Genomic DNA, 17,624 nt, shown 5'->3' with positions numbered 1-17,624 from the left:
AGGGGGGTGTCAGAGTGTGCTCGTTGTGTTACATAATTAATGCTCTATATTACCTTACATCCTCGCTGGCCTGGCTTCGCTACAAACAAAGCTTGCTCATTAACTATTCACTGGATGATTTTGAACAGAGAAATGATTCTGCGTATCCGGAGCGCGCGCTCTCTCTCAGCCCCAGGAGTCTGATTTCACAGTAGTGAATAAGACATGTGCTGTCTCCACTGGTCATATCTTAACTTAATAGAAGATCCCCTTACATGTATTCAATGGGCGGATGATGGAGTACCATCAAAGCCATGATTGATGCGGATGGTAACACACTGCTCGTTTACAACATGCTATCAATAGAGATTAGGACTGTATAGGAAGCAAAGTAGACTAAATGCATGCAGAGTGGCCGCACGATGATTTAACTAACATAATTGTTGTAACCCTTTCAAGAATACAGCATGTGCTGCATGGACATGGCCAAAAGCAGTGAAGGTAAAGTCAAATGTGTTTATTTTCACATCACTATAATCTATACTGTTAGCATCAATACAGAAAAAGCCACAAAGTCCATTTATTTTCCAACGTACATGTTTATAAAAAACTAAAAAGCCCCTTGGATTTTTTTATTTGACCAAAAAGAGTTCACTGAGTCAAATATAAAAAATAGCATCACGGCTTCTTGCCAATGATGAGGATGCTCATGAGGAAGACCATGATGAAGAAGATCCACATGAAGAATCTGTCCATCACCTTAGCGATCTTCTTCCATTCGGCCCCTTTGGCGCATGTGGCCCTCTGCTCTCGGAAACAGTTGGCGATATATTCAACGTTGCGCACCAGCTTGGTGTCCACACCGGCGAAGCTACTGCCGTGGCTACAGAACACACAGGGGCCAAAGGTCACAGTGGGGCCTTGAGGTGGAAGCTTTTTGTCCTCAGGGCAGCAGGGAAGCTTTTGGTCTTCAGCGTAGCAGGGGACCTTCTGGTCTTCTTTGCAGCAGTCACCTGTCAGGATTTTCCCATTAGAGCCTTCATATTTCCCAGGTGCAAAGCTGGAGAAGTTGCTCCCGTCTTCTCTGGTGATGTGGTGCTGGGCTTTCACTCTGGGATGGTGTTGCGGCTTGGGGGTCTGAGGTCTGGGGTATTTGCGACCCTGCCAGTCCGGTCGGCCGCCGTGGTTCCCTGGTTTACCATTAGAATGAATATGTGAGTTGAGGTGCTGCTGGTGACAGATGTCATCCTGGGGAAAGTGAGAAGACGAAGGGGCGGAGGAGCCAGAGGCACAGTTCTCGCCCACCTCGTAAACCATGAAAATCTTGGACATGTAGTCAATGATGAGGACTTTTGCCCACTGGGGGACTGGTTTGGCCTCTGCGCCACAGAAGTGGATGTTCATGATGAAGATGGTGAGAGATGTGGAGGCTGTGACCATTGTCATAGTGGCAATATAGTACTTCCCTGTATAACAGATAGGAAACAGACAAGAGCTTAGTTTGTTCTTAGGACTCAAGAAAATAGGTATTTCTTTCACTTTTGCTATAATGTCAATGTTTGTCTTAATCAAACACACCCTTACCTATTAGGGGCACACTCTCGGATGGAGGCATGCTCTCAGCCACCATCAGCTGGAACACAGTGAGAGCCAGAAGAACGGTCACTCCGAGGGAAACCTTCTCCCCAGAGTCTGCAGGCAGGTAGAAACCCAGAGGAGCCAAGAAGGAGATGAGGAAGCAGGGGAGGAGGAGGTTGAAGATGTAGAAGGAGGAGCGGCGCTGCAGGAGCACCGTATAGGTGATGTCTGGGTAAGGGTCGGAGCAGCAGCCGTACATGATGACATTCTTGGTGGCCGGCATCCCGTGGCACTCCCACTCCACATTTTCCACAAAGTCTGACAAGTCACCTTTTTCCATGCCCATAATGATGTCCACCTGGAATTAGGGTGATGGATGAGAAGGTGTAGAGGACGCACACAACCAGCTCCATCCCCACTGACATATCCCATGAAAAGACAAATTCAGCACTTCTCACACTGTATGACCAAAGAAAGAACAGCTCTAAAGGCGAAGTGTATATGTGTGTCTGATCTCTTTTTCAAGCTGGCCAGTCTCAATTACCCCTTAGACAGAGGTCATAGCCTCACAACCCACACCTGAGGGAGCCTTGTATCATTTAACGAAGTCAACTGACATGACATGATACATTTAGGTGATACAGATCATCATCATCACCATCATTATCATTATCATCATCCTGGTGGATAACAAGTGAGTATGGTCACGCATATACCAGGGTTAAGATAATAAACTAAAACTGAAACTAAAACGAATATAAGCAGTGAAAAATATTGTTAATAAACTGAGACCAAATAAAAATGATATCCTTTAAGAAAAACTAAAACTAAACTGAAATGAACGTGAATTCATTTCAGCTTTGATTTTTAGCTATAATATATATCTAGCCCTAACAAAACTAAAACTAAATATATAAAAACTAAAACTAAACTTTCTGAAAAACTGAAACTAAACTGAAACTAGCAGATGCACTCTGAAAACTAACTAAAACTAAACTAAATCGAAAAGTCAAAACTAAAATAAAAACAAATTGAAAATTCCAAACTATTAGAACCTTGGCGTGTGCAGTTTTTTTCTACAAACCTGGTTGCCATTGTAGGTCCAGGAACCAAAAGTCAGGTTACACTCCTGGCTGTCAAAGGGGAAGTAGGAGACGTCCACCACGCAGGAGCTCTTGGTGATGGCGGGAGCATCCCAGGTTATCTCTCCGTTGTAGCGCAGTCTCACGTTGGTGTCCATCGGCCCTGAGAAGTCATCGTCAGCTCTGGAGGAGGTGAAACAGTTGACACAAATTGACAAGTCACATGTGTTATTGGACTAAATGGTGTATGTTGTATGGTTTCGACACTTGTTACCTGTGTATTAAACACACCTTTACACACGAATACAACAGTCCTGCAATAAAACCTACACTTAAGAAGTTTATACTATTCAGACTACAGCCGTAAACAATTACAATAGAGTTGATTCCACACTCTATGACAGACCTATTAAACTGGCAGCCTGTGGGCAGGATTCGGCCCGTTGACGACCTCAGTCCGGGCCTTTAACAAACTCAATCAGGCCCTTTCATCATTTATAGATAGGAATAAAGTATGAAAAAACATAATAATAATAATAATTTCTTCCAATAAGAGAGTTTATTCCAATTCATCAACGTTACCACTTGCACTTTTACCGACTGTTAAAAGCAACATCATTGTGTTTTTAATTTCAATAACCTGCTAACATTCTAAGTTAATGGGTGTTTACATTGTTTGATTATAAGAAGATCATCATTTTAAGATTAAAAAGGTGTATGTTTTCACATTTAAATTCCTAGCTTTGCAGATCAGACATAGGACATGTACATGTACGGCCCCTTGGCACTTCACTTTTTTTTCAAATCTGGCCCTTCTAAAAAAAAGTAATTGAATAGGCCTACTCTATAATCTCTGATACATTTATTGCAGATTTTTATGAACTGGACTTCATTAATCCCTAATAAACTGGTTACCCAGTATATATTAACATACATTGTTTTTGCATTGTATATTAAATTATTATGGCCACTTTAATATATATTCATTACAATATTATATTCATTTTACATATTCTATAACATAATATACAAAACTGGTGTACTAAACTACAAAACACTACATATAGTTTATGTATAATGTTGATATGACAGTGGCTATGAATATAAACAAACATTTTCCTACATATAATTGCATATGTTTAATAGATGAATTAGCTGATTTAATTTTATTTGAATCCTTTACTCTGTTTTTATTTATTTAAATTGTATTTTGTTGACTAAAGACATTTGTTACTCTGCAGTCATATAATTTAAGAAGATTAATAAAGTAAAAGTATATTGATAATCTTAAAATTATTGAGATTATTAGTGGAGCTTTGGAAGTGGTTATCTACCAAGGGTGAATTTGGGTAATCTTGCTGGAATTAGTCTTTTAACATGATGCAGCAGTAACACAGTGCACTTTACCTATTACAATGAGGATTTGATGAAAGCTGCGTCATGCCATATGAAACAGGAAGATCAGAAAATGTGTGTGTGAGTGTTTGTGTGACGTACGGGCGTACTTGTTATAGAGGACGAGGTCGGGCCTCCACACAAGGCTGCTGGGGATGTGGATCACCTCCAGTCCGTCATAGTCCTCTTTATCCCACTTCAGGTAAGCATCGTTCCACGTCTGCCTGATCCACAGGTAGGCATTCAGCACCTGGTTCCTCTCATCCTTCACACACACACACACACACAGTCACAATCACACAAATGAGACCAGACACATATACCTACATCTAATCTACACAATGGATACATTAGCTAAAGGAGAGATCCTCTTGGTCTCCTTCTCATTACGAGGGGTTCAGATTATCACAACAGCTGAAATCCAGACCTGTCTGTCAATATCAGGTGGATGAGCAAAGTCACTGGCTGACGGGGGGGTGGTTTTGGTATCGCTGCCAGAGCTTCACTGAAGCGAACCAATGAAAACATAAACGCTTTGTGTAATAAGACACTCCAACACACACTTATTCGCTGTCTGGCCCCTCACTCCTGTCCTCTCAAACATGACATACTAACATCAGGCACCACAGAGACGTCACATTCAGTAGGAGAGCTGTTTTATCTCTTCAAGCACAACACAAGTGCTTATTCACTGTGGGCTGACACAGCAATGAACCTGAACCAGAACCTGAGCCAGCTGAGTAACAGTAAGCCCGGACGGTACAGTAGGAGGTCCACCTGTTACTCATACACATCCACAAACTCATCCCTTAAGTGAGCACTGTCATAGCAATAATGAAAACACAAAACAATGAAATCCAAATTCAACAGCTTTGTGTTCTGGTTCTAGGTTCAGTGTATCTATGGTGTCAGTATTTGAATGATCTCTGCCAAATTAACATCATCAGGGCTTACAACTACATCGTTTTACTGTACGCAGGGGTGCAGTGTAACTAATAGATCGTCCAATAAATGTTATGTTGACTATTGTATTGTTATGGGGCTGTAATGAGGAATGAGCCTTCTGAAAAAGGTCACATATTAGGCATCAAAACAATATTCAAAAATATGTCTTGGTTTTTAATAAGAACTTTGTGTGCATGAGGGAATCATCTGTAGAGGTACTATAATATTGGAGAGGTAATTTTACAGATTTTTCAGTTGAACTAAGTTGTTGTGGGCAGTCCTGTTGTCTGCTTTGAAGAGATATGGTTTATTTTGATCAGTAATATCTTACCGTGATATACAATATATATATATATATATATATATATAATCATATAGATTTGAGGATCTTGGTACCCACCATGTCTTTGATCTGAGAGAGGGTGATCTGTAAGGTGACGTTGAGGGCTAGGTCTGTGTCCTCAACTGGCCGCAGAGCGCTGGAATAATTCTCCATCAAGTCATTCAGAAGCTTGTGGGCATAATGACCCTGAGCGGAGTGAGCCACTGGAGGGGAGAGATGAGGTCATCAGACATTTTCAAGTTATGAACTTAAACAACCCTAGTACTTTTAATAATGTAGTATTTTTGTACCAGTAGTTTTTGAGGTAATTCTGTTGTCTGGCACTGTGGTCACTATGGAGACCATGAAAAAACTCATTTGATTTAAATATTATTTTACTTAATTCCTTCAAAAACTGTTACAATTGTTAAATATTGATTTTTTTCAGAATGCCATTTATCTTTAGGCTATATGATGACTGCATATTTTTTTTAATTATGAAAATATTGTAGGAATAATTATTTAATTTGTGTTGGGCCATTCCAATCCCACTTTGTGAATCCTTAAGAGAAAGCCCCACAAAAAAAGTACAAAAAGTGGCGTGGAAATAGTTTAAAATAGAAATAGAAATAGAAATAGAAAGCTTTATTGTCATTGTATTAAATACAACGAGATTCACAGTTTGCCACTTCTGGTCAGTGTTTTAAAACAAATCCTTGACAAGTAAAATATAACAGGTAAAACACACAGTTATAAAGTAAATATAAAACAGGTAAAGTAGATGTAATAAATAAATATAATATTTATACTTCTAGTGTTACATTAGAAGTATAAAATATAAATAATAGATGTAATGTAAACAGAGGTAATTGCACTTGTAAAATGGGGTTTAGGACTTTATAATAACAATTTAAATACGTCAACAAACATCTTCACTTTCATAAGGATCTTCAGATTGGTTGGTTAAATCGTTTGAAAGACACATAAAAAAAATAATTATAAGTCAAAGTAAATTGCTATAAATTTGAAAGGCACAGCAGTTTATGCGTAATTACGCACACAGCGATGCATTTAACATCGATAAACGTCGTGCGTTTCTTTTTTTTTAACCAACACAATCTCTTTAACTAATGAACACCAGCACAAAGATCATTTTCCTGCAAGCAGCAGCAGACTCACCTCCAGGAAGCAGCATCGCCAGACAGATAAGTGGAATCATGTTGAGCATTTATGAACACCTCCAGAGAAGAAATGAAACGGCGAGCAGCAGATCTAAGGACCCTTTGGTTTCATCTCCAACATGGTGCCCGTTCAACCCCAGTTGAACTCAGTTGCAGATAGCAGGGCACCATTTCATCTGGTCAGAGCGGCTCTTACTGCTTGGCAGGGGAGGCAGCATGTCTGTCTGCTGACTGACTGAGACAACGGAATAAAACTCCAGCTATCACATAGCAGCAGCAGCAGACCGAGAGAAACAGGATGCCATACACACACACTGGGCCATTCAGCTGTCAATCAAACGCCTGCAGCCAGGTGAGCTGCTGAGCCTGCTCCTGCAACACTCTGCCAACACTCAGGTGAAAAGACACTCCAAAAATAATACAAACAACCAAGCAAGTGGTGCTTGATTAATATTATTATGGCTAGTTCTTTAGGTGTGGTGATAAATAAATAGTTATAACACTGTTTCATCATGATTAATTATTAAGTGACACATAAAATGATGAGACAGATTTTACAAAGTTAATGCACTTTCTGCAAGTTGTCATTTCTACATTAAAAGTTGCAAATAATATATATGTATATATAAATAGATTTTATCGTTTTAAATTGTAATTTCTTTACTTGTGTATATTCTTTTTACATATTTATAATTTTTTTTTGTATATAATATGTTTTTTCCTGTATCTATACTGGCTTAATTTGTATTAATGTTAGGTTTGTTAAGTTTCTTTGTACCGAGAATGTTATTATTGGGGACGTTTGTGAATGTTTGTTCTGTTGTTTCAAAATGAACAAAATACCAATAAATATAATATTGAAAAAAAAAAAAGGTGCAAATAAAAAGTTTGTATTTAAAGTTGAACTATTAATCTGAATGTGAATTTTCTTTTTTTGTTGAAGATTCCCCACAGGAAGTAAAGTCCAGCTCATTTTCATCAAAATATGTATTAATTAATATGCCTATAAACCTCACCTTGGGGATTTTAGACCAGAGACAATCAACAATTTAAAACATTTTGGATCTGGTAACTTGTGGCCACATTATTTTTTACATTTTACAGACTGAAGATGATTATACTGGTTATAAGCAAAACATTATCAGAAGAGAATCGTTATTTCAGGATGTGTTGGAATTAGTCATTGGGACCTTGGTTACTACTAATAAAAACTAGTTAAAAATATATATTTTATAAAATATAAAATATTGTATTGCTCTGTGAGTATTTATAGATTCTCTGGGCCCTCCAGTGAAGTTGCAATTACTCATTAATGAAAGGTCATAGATCTCTCACTTAACAGAGCAATTATTTCAGATGTAGCTTCTATTTTAGTAAATGTTTTTTTTGTCTTGATGCTATGTGGGCTTCTTGAAGAAAGATGAGGGTCCAATAAGGGAACCAGCTAGAAATAATAATAATACACTGAAAGTGGAGTGCTGAGGAAGTTAACCTAAATTATTAGTTTACACAGGACATAACGCTCTTACAGTTGTCATCACAGACACTATTTCCTCAACAGCAGTTCTGTTGAAGTTTTATTTTCCAATGTGTCCAAACATCAAAATTAATCTATTGTAGAATGACCTGAACAAAGTGTATCCAAGGAGGTATGCTGTGGTGAAGTGAAGACAGTCCTATGGAATCTCCTACACTTTAATAATTGTTATTGGTTTGCATTGTAATAGGATAATTATCTCAGTGCCATTAGATGAGCCAGAAAGCATACTCTTTTTGTTATGTCTTATGTAGTACAGTCCTCTCTGCTCTGGGATGCTTGGAGGAGTTCCAGATGGTGGGAGAGATACGCCAGCATCCAGAGGAAGGATACAAAATAAGCTTTTGTCACTCGGGACGCCTGGGAAACCCGAGGCTGTTTTACTGTGCAGCAGGTGTCCACTGTAATATTGTCCCTGAGGTCCTTCGGTGGATCTACACTACATATTGCTGATGATAAGTAAATGATAAACAAATCACCGGCAGCTTTTCTTTGGTGTGAGGCTGAAATGCAGCTTTCAGATTATTGCCAGGGATTCTTGGAGCGGTTTAGTGTGGAACAACATGCCACCAGGCAGGCCATCTGGTATTGTGCTCGTTCTCAGCGTGCCTCACTATAAGCAAGACGATCTGAACATTGTGATAAGTGCCTGTATTACTTCCTGTTTGACACTCCAAATGCACTAAAAAATGAGCTTGCTCAACTAGGAACCTTACACAACAGCAGTGCAATACTACTGTACAAGTCCAAAGTACTACTGTAGATAAAGGCACATATAAATAATCCATTCGCCAGTTCTTCTGCATGCACATTCTTCATCTAAATTGGCTTGCTTGCTCCATTTTCACTGACAATGTAATTCCCTGTAGGTTCAATTTCTGTTGGTCTTGTAAATTTAGTGCCTCACCCTAGTTTTTATTCAAATGTATGCACAGCCAAACAAGATTATGAACCCATGTTTGATCCCAAACCACAACAAGCATGAACAGCATTTTTTTTCTATTCATCAATATTGCGACTGAGGTTAAACTTATAAGAAACCGACTGTGAGATATTGATGAACATTACATTGTTGCCATGTAGTTTCTTGTTGTTGTTGCTAGTATTTGTTATTATTTCTTCGGGGGGAATTGTTCCAGTTGAGGAACATCGCATGCAACAAAAAGGACAGAGGGTGGATTAATTTACACAGACTTTAATATCTTTATTTACAGATGAATCATTTTGACATATTTATCTGTTGGCGTAGTTAAGATGATGCAATATTTTTCAAACTCATTTTGGACTATTTCCATCCAGACTTGTGTGACAGGTCGTGTTACTGCTGAACATGTGGTTTTTTTTTGTTTGTTTTGTTTTCTTTCAGTTTAAAAACAAGAATTCAAATGTATTCCTGCAGGAGGCCAAAACCAAATAAAAGTTTTTTAAAAAATGTGGGGGGGAAGGGACAGGTGAAGTAAGTCATGTCAAAGAACAGGTGTGGGTACGGGAACTGGGGGATTCGCTGTAGGAGCTTTGGGTTCGTCAGACAGTCGAAGTGGCATGAAAATATGTAGTATGGCTACGGTGTGAACACCTCAGTGACACTTTATGAGCTGGTTTCCAGAACAGGGAATAAGCCTCGTCCTATACTGTGTGTCTGTATAACTCCGTGTTTGCTACTTGGTGCACTATATTGACTTTCCCACAATTTTATCTGAATGTACACATTTTTTGTGAAAATTTGTAGTGCCTTTAAAAACTCCCAGTGATGGCACAAGATGATACAGAATCCCCAAATTTCAGAGTACCCTATCCCACTATAGAGTAGCCCCAAATGTTGACTCTGTAAGGAGTGAGCTGAGGGAAGTCAGTGATGTTGGGCACAGCGCAAATAAATTACAAAAGAGTTTCCAATTTAAAAATGTGTTTAGTCTAGGACTCGGCTCAATCCCTGTTTGGAAATCCGGCTGTGTAAAAATCATGACCAGGTCCAAAAGAGCCTCCTTGAATGGCTTGACTTGCTCCTACAAAAAAGTTTTTTCACGAATGAAAGTAAATGCACTGCATAGGCAAGGATAAGCCACTGACAGCCGCTTCTTGGACACAGCCAGAAAAGCTGGGAGAGTGGCGGGCGTGGGCGGGGTCTTAAGTCTGGCATTTGCTTCAAAGGTGGGGTGAAGATGTGGTTGAAGTTCTGATTGTAGCAATGAGAGGAATGAACGTAAAGAAACCAGAGATAAGAGCTCACAGAGCGACTGATTGGAGTGTGGTACAGCAGAGGTGATGAGCCGGGAGGAGAGACGCCACACAGAGGGGGATAAAACGGGGAGGTGGGGGGTGGAGAAGAGGAGGGGAGTGTGGAGGTGAGGAGTCCACTGTGAAAGAGAGGGTGCAACTGGGAGAAAGACGCCTTGAGACAGCAGGAATTCGGAGGAGAGAGGGTGTGTATGTGTGAGGAGGAGGAGGGGGGGGGGATAGGGGATCAAGAGGAAGATGAAGAGCGTGTCAAGTTTCAGTTACTGAGCAGTAGCTCTGTCGCTGTCTCCACATCCCAGGATTTCGACGACAACGCCACTATTACTGCATTCTGGGAAGAAAAACATTCAGAAAGAGATTTTTTTTTTTTATTCTGCAGCAGAGTTCAGAAGAGTATTGCACAGCAGGGGAGGAACAAAAGTTCAGAGATACTTACTTTTTCAAAGCCCATGGCACAGAGTTTGTCTATTTTGCGCGTGTACTCCGGACTTGAGACGGGAGCGTTTGCATAGACATGAGACCAGAGCCTCGCTGTCTGTTTGAACATCTCTGGGTTCTGCTTGTACTGTGCGATGAACAAATGGGAAAAACAACAGTCAGTTTGTTTGAAAGGGGCTCATCATTCAGCACACCTTTGTCAACTACTGACACATTGTGCTTTTCTAGTCAGTTTAGATCCCCCGGCACATATTCACATACGAGCAGAGCACTCTATACTATTTTGTAGGGCTGTGTATTGGCAAGAATCTGGCGATACGATACATACATATCACAATACAGGGGTTACGATTCAATATATTTCGATACTATAAGCAAGGCGAGATATTGCAATTTTTTAACCTAATTTTAGGAAGACTTATAGTAAAGAGAACACCAACATATCTACAAAATCTGAGTTAAAATAAGTTTACTTTTACATGCAATCAGAACAGTGGGATCTACATTTGCCTTCATCTCAGTCTCTGTAACATCCAACATCACAGCTTTACTTTGAGAGAACACATACACTGAGAGGGTGCATCGCTTTACAAATGAAATAAAGTATTGACTTAGTCAATCTTTGCATGTAAACTGGTATTATTTAAAATTTTAGACTGCGTTTTTGAGAATCTAGACACTATCACAAAACATAATATTGTGATATTCGATATTTTCGATATTTTCTTACACCCCTACTATTTTGTATGTGTGTGTGGCTCCAAACCAGATTGCCAATAAAATAATTCTCTGCAAGATTGTGAGGCTGCTGAGACATTCAGAGCCAGAGGAAGTAGTAGAGCTGCAGTCTGCCAGAGAGTCATCTCAGCCCAGTGTTGCCCAGCAGTCTGTTTTCGTGCTGTATTTGTATTTTTAAAATGTAACGGAGGTGTGAATGTTCTATCATCATAAACTATTAGCATTTAAACTGTTAATTAACAAATATATAAAAAAAACTGTTAGATGAAAGAAAGAAATTGCAACTTCCTATCAACTTTTGGACTCAATATACCTCATTATGCAGTACAACAATTAAAATAACAAAATATTGTTATTGTCAATTTAATACGACAATTTAAAGTGCAACACCCTCTGAACCACCTAAACAGCCTCAGGTTTCTACTCCGTATTGGACCTCTGACCAACTCTAAACCATGTTGAAAAACAAAAACAACAAGACATCTTACTGTATACTATACTATATCTTAACTTACATAATTTCACTCCTTCATGTGTGTTTCATTAGGATGTGGGTTGCTAAGTGATAGATGACTGTTACTACATGACACAAGCATTAGTGATAGTATGTAGGTGTTATAATGTGTGTTACAATGAAGTGGGATAATATTTTCAATAAGAAACGCAGGCGAAGGGCAAACAGCTCCCTGCCTACACATAATATTCCAACAGTATCACATAACTGGCACTGTGCTGAATATTGCTTAACGTGTAACATTTAACTGGTGTGCAGCAGAGAGAGAAGCCTACTGCATCCATCCATATAAGGTCATTTAAGGTAACAGTCCAGGGTCATACACAGGTGAAGCGGACATAAAGATCTGAAGAAACAAATCTACTCGACAATTAACATCAGAGTTGCAATCAATACCAACATTTCCTCTAAGCCAATATTTTGGTTGTGTTTAATAATTTATCTTGTTAACGTTATAATCATATCACTTCTCCAGTGATATTTAGTCAACATGAGAGGGTCTGGGGGTGTAAGTACCAAAAACACAATAGATTAAAGGGCACCTCCATATTTTTCTGAGCTACAGTCTCTCCCAGGAACATCATATTAATATTCATATTTAAGTTAAAGTACACAACTGTGTGCCAAGTAGATTATAGGATCTGTTTGTCATTTGGCAAAAGCTACAATTGTTACCTTACTTTAAGAAATTCAGGATACACAACACCATAAAAAATAAGCAATTGTTTCTTGGGAGTCATATTCAATGTCTACCTAGTTTTCATGGAAACCTGTCCATAAAATTTTGATGCGTCCTGCTTGACACGGGCAGATGTGTTAGGTGCATATGTCCTGGATTAGAAACCTCTCAGTGACTTCATCAAATGCCTTATTTTGTCCAACCAACTATTCAGGACCAATATTCAACATACTACAATGTAAGACCAAGACTAGCAGCAAAAGTTCACATTTGAGAAACTATACAGAAAAAAGTCCACACTGCTCACCAGGTATCAGACGTAGCTGAGGTGCTGGAGCTATAGACTATTAAACTTAATGAAAAATCTTTTTAATAAGCAAGCTTTCAGTCTGAGACCTTCTTCAAGGCAAGAACAGTTCTAGAAACTGGAACTAGCACATTTTTTTTTATCAAAATAGTTGCCAATTCATTTTCTGTCGATAGACTATAAATAATCAACCGATTGTTTGCAGCTCTACAAGCTGTCTACCAACAAGCCCCATCCATTAGTAAGTAGTTTGTCTAGGCAGGTGCCACTGTAGGATTAAATACTACTTAAATGATACTTACACAATCAAGTATCACAATATCTTACAACAAATTCTTCCAATGATATGACAGTATTTTGGGAGTACAGAAGGTATTTACTTGTTCATAAATGTCCAAGAAACAGGAGAATGGATTCACTGTTAAATTTACTTAGCTAGAACAGTCTAAAATAGAGGTCCGCAACCATACCGGGATTACTGTATATTGACAGGAAAACTCTCTAAATGCAAAGGTTATGAGAGTTATTGTACACTGTCATAATAAGCTAACTGTTGGTGTAATCAGTACAGACAACTGTATCAACTAACTGTAAGTGGAGCCTTTACAAGCAGAAAACATTTGAGCTATATAACAAACTGCAATAGCCAAATTCCTAGTAGATATCTAGTGTCAGATATGTTGCTCTGCTGGAAAATTAGAAATACATATCAACAGTAAATTTGTCAAACAAAAAGTCAAAACATACAGAATACACACATGCACACCCACCTGATTGGCTACCACTGCGTCCTGTGGATCATCTGGTTCTGCAGCTGCCAATAAGGCTTGTAGTGACAGGAGGACCGTCCTCAGTGTCATAGCTGCTGCCCTGAAACAACATACAGGAGACGGTTTAGTGCGACACCCAAATAAGGTCAACTTTCCTCATGGACTTCGACAGATGTGTCTCTATGACTGCATGGGTGTGGCGGAGGAATATTTTCAATACTTGACATGGACCAGCTAGTTTAAACACCTTTGATCTAAGTGTGCCTGCACACTTTCTGGGATTATTAATAACAACTAATACTTTCCACATCATCAGACTCACTCATCTATATAACTTTGTTGTTGCCCCTATGTTTTATATCAATGTATTATAATAAATACGAGTTTGGATCACTGCATATTGGGGCTATTTGCAGAGTTTTGGAGTTGAAATTATTGACAAGAGGATTGTGTTGTTATTCAACTGTTGATAGGGTCTGGCATTAAAACAGCAATTTATGGTGCCTTCAAATTGGGTCATGTTTACCGTGTTCACGAGAAGAGCCCATATGAACGCCCCCCTCTTGTGGTATTCACAACCTCATTAGTGGAAAGTTTCTGAAAGCTCCGAGTTTATGACTTGTGATGTGTTTGTTGACGTTGTCAGAAATGGCAGAGGCCAAGGAAGTACATTTTTTTGGTGCATAATAAGTGAATATAGTGTAATTTTAGTCGTATATTGTTTTTCTTCGTAATTTTATAATATGTCTGAGGAAAATGTTGATATTCCAACAGCCTCATCTTTTCCTCTGTCATTATGCCATTATATTTACTGCATTATTTTACCCACTTGCTAAATCGTTGTGTGTCTTCTAGACGCTGACGGTTACATTAATATTGCCGTTGCTTAACAGCGGTGTTCTTCACGACTTAACCGCTTAAACGCCAAGCATATTGTATACACGATTTCCCATGTTGTAAACACGAGCTCACAAGTTTCATTTGAAGCCTCCATTAGAAACCGCTATGTCTTTGGTCGGGGAAACACTGTTGCGCGTCTAGAAAAAGTAATTCATGATGGAAGTGTGATGGATGAATTATGTCAGGAATGCCGACACACATTTCACTCACCATTGGTCTTTGAGAATGTCCAGACATATTGCACCTGTGACCGAGCTGATGTTGGGATGCCAGATCTTCGTGATAAACCGCACCTGAGAGATTAAAATGAAAACGGGACGGGAAAAGGAAATCATTTGCTGATTAGCACAGTTGATGGAAGCCAATGTCCTCGAGGTAAGGGATTATCAGTAACCAATGACAGTAATGAATCCCTACCTTTGGTGGATTGAATGGATACGTCTCTGGAATTTTTATTTCTAGTTCATATCTACCCCCTGTGGAGAAATGAGAGGTATCACATATTATTCAACAATCATGACTATTTCCAAAGCATGCAATAAAAGCTTAGCTGTCAAGATGCAAATAGTTTACATTAAGGATTAAAAGCCTTCTCACAAGTTGTTGTCAGACACTTCCAATACCATCATAAGGAACATGTGCAACCATGCATATACAGGTTGTTCACCTTCATATGGTGTGTCAGGTGGCCCTGCTATCTCCCCTCTAAGTTCTGTGAAGTTCTCATCCACCAGATCCACCCTGATCTGGTTTTTGCTCGTCTGGAAAGAGTGCAAAAGAAGAAGCATTAAGACTTCAGGCAGACACAGGGAAAGACTGCAAAGTGTTGCTGTCAAACTAAAAACCTGCTTATGCAGCAGAAAGTTGACACCCACCCCCCCTGCAGCAGCATTAGTTACCTGCAAAGCTGAACTTGTTGCAGACACATCTTACATACAGGATCTACATGCACTTATACATTGAATCTATGCAGATGCAGGATGTGAGAGTAAACCTTTACACAGCAATCTGTTGCTAACTAACACAGCCAGGTGTGATGGCATGTTATAGTTAGCAATATGAAGGAGTCTCTATTATCTCCAGTAGTGCTTCCATAAGCTGATAAACAGTAACACCCTGAGCTGTAACTTCCCAACAGTGACATATTGACAGCTACCTCCAGTAGCTCTCATGTCTGGTGCTGTTAGCTCACAGCTAGCAGCCTGGTGCTCACATTCAGCCTGGAGATAAACAAGCAAAGCTGTAATTAACTCCTCAAACGTGTCAACTAACCTCTTCGCTTTTGAGCACCTCCTTGAATTCCCGTTTTATCCTCTGAACCGCGATGTTGGCCATGGTTTACCCCCGTGTTTACCGTCCCGGTTGGTGGGGCCTCGCCGCCGTTAACCGACCTGAGCTAGTAAAGCTGCTCCTCTGCTGCTCTGTCTGGATGACAAACCTCAACTAACAACAGCTGTTCACCGCCCGGGTATCACTGTGGTGTTGTTATAGTCCGTTAAAGAGATGTAGTCTCAGTATGTATCTATCAACAACCCGATGGATGGTTGTACAGAAAACATTTTAATACAGAAACTGCATGCAGTCTGGAGGAGAGAGGAGGTCATGTGACCTGTATTGCCATCCTGAAGGCGTCTTCCTATTGGCTGATCCGCTGATGATGATTAATACACCAGTATTAGTATTATTAGTGCTATTAGTATATCTTTAACCCTCCTATTGTCTTCCCTTGCAACTTTTGGTCTGGTTTGATTTTATAAAGCATAAACTATAAATTACCACCTAATTCTGTGTTACACCTTTTTAGCCAACATTGTTCCATCTCATTACCACAAGTTTTACACTTTTTGGGGGGAATTTATAGTTAATAAATATTATTTTCATGAAATTACACCTAATTTTTTGAGTAAAAAAATGATTTTGACTATAGTTATATGTCAAAGTTCAGTCAGAATATTATAAATATTATAATATAAAACATTTTCAGTGGCAGCACATAATGACACCTTTTTAGCTAACTTCATTCCAACTCATTACCACAAGTTTTACACTTTTTGGGGGGAATTTATGGTTAATAAATATTATTTTCATGAAATTACACCTAATTTTTTGAGTAAAAAAATGATTTTGACTATAGTTATATGTCAAAGTTCAGTCAGAATATTATAAATATTATAATATAAAACATTTTCAGTGGCAGCACATAATGACACCTTTTTAGCTAACTTCATTCCATCTCATTACCACAAGTTTTACACTTTTTGGGGGGAATTTATGGTTAATAAATATTATTTTCATGAAATTACACCTAATTTTTTGAGTAAAAAAATGATTTTGACTATAGTTATATGTCAAAGTTCAGTCAGAATATTATAAATATTATAATATAAAACATTTTCAATGGCAGCACATAATGACACCTTTTTAGTTAACTTCATTCCAACTCATTACCACAAGTTTTACACTTTTTTCTGTAATTTATGGTCAATAAACTTCATTTACAACCTCCTTTTTGAGTATGAACCCCCCCCAGAAATTATGAATTACTTTCATCCCATGTTTTTTTGGGGTAATCAGATGAAAGAAACCAATATTTGTGATTTGATGAAGTTCTGAAAACGGGTCAAATTTGACCCGAGGACAACAGGAAGGTTAAAAACATTTATATTGGAAAAAAAAGTTTAGACTCACACAAAAACACTTTTTGGTAAATAAAGTCAAAGAAGTGTTTAAAATCCTTTTTTTGTTAAATTAAAAAATGATATTGTTTTGAGCTGTGCCTAGTGTGATTGGAAATGTACACACACCTGTAAACTGTGGCAAGATATTTGTAGATTTATCTTGGAAAATATTATATGACTATGACTGATTATATGACTTTGAACTTCTACTCGAAATTTTTTTTTTTTTTTTAAGGTTCAACACAATATATGAGAAAGAATATTTATTTTAATGAATGTCATTATCATTGTTGCAAAGTTTTATATTCATAAATGCAAATTTGTGAGAGTTAAACCTCACTTA

The 17,624-nt window shown here is 38.5% G+C and overlaps 2 protein-coding genes across 2 annotated transcripts; both read right to left on the bottom strand.

The window, feature by feature from the left end:
• Positions 1–557: 557 nt before the first annotated feature.
• On the bottom strand, positions 558–6,838 carry LOC119493797 (neuronal acetylcholine receptor subunit alpha-9-II). Its single transcript, XM_037779243.1, has 6 exons — positions 6,481–6,838; positions 5,380–5,525; positions 4,145–4,299; positions 2,642–2,822; positions 1,564–1,915; positions 558–1,445 (listed from the first exon to the last, which is right to left on the bottom strand). The coding sequence occupies exons 1-6, from the start codon at positions 6,527–6,529 to the stop codon at positions 658–660; spliced, it is 1,671 nt and encodes a 556-aa protein (XP_037635171.1). The 5' UTR covers positions 6,530–6,838; the 3' UTR covers positions 558–657.
• A 2,360-nt stretch (positions 6,839–9,198) lies between these two features.
• ube2ka (ubiquitin-conjugating enzyme E2Ka (UBC1 homolog, yeast)) lies at positions 9,199–16,237 on the bottom strand. Its single transcript, XM_037780654.1, has 7 exons — positions 15,876–16,237; positions 15,271–15,364; positions 15,021–15,079; positions 14,814–14,896; positions 13,704–13,803; positions 10,694–10,822; positions 9,199–10,588 (listed from the first exon to the last, which is right to left on the bottom strand). The coding sequence occupies exons 1-7, from the start codon at positions 15,936–15,938 to the stop codon at positions 10,514–10,516; spliced, it is 603 nt and encodes a 200-aa protein (XP_037636582.1). The 5' UTR covers positions 15,939–16,237; the 3' UTR covers positions 9,199–10,513.
• Between the last annotated feature and the right edge of the window lie 1,387 nt (positions 16,238–17,624).

The sequence above is a fragment of the Sebastes umbrosus genome, chromosome 9 (genome assembly GCF_015220745.1).
Source record: "Sebastes umbrosus isolate fSebUmb1 chromosome 9, fSebUmb1.pri, whole genome shotgun sequence".
NCBI classification, from domain to species: Eukaryota; Metazoa; Chordata; class Actinopteri; order Perciformes; family Sebastidae; genus Sebastes; species Sebastes umbrosus.
Note: the sequence above shows the minus strand (reverse complement) of the source record. Positions and strands in the feature narration are given on the sequence as shown.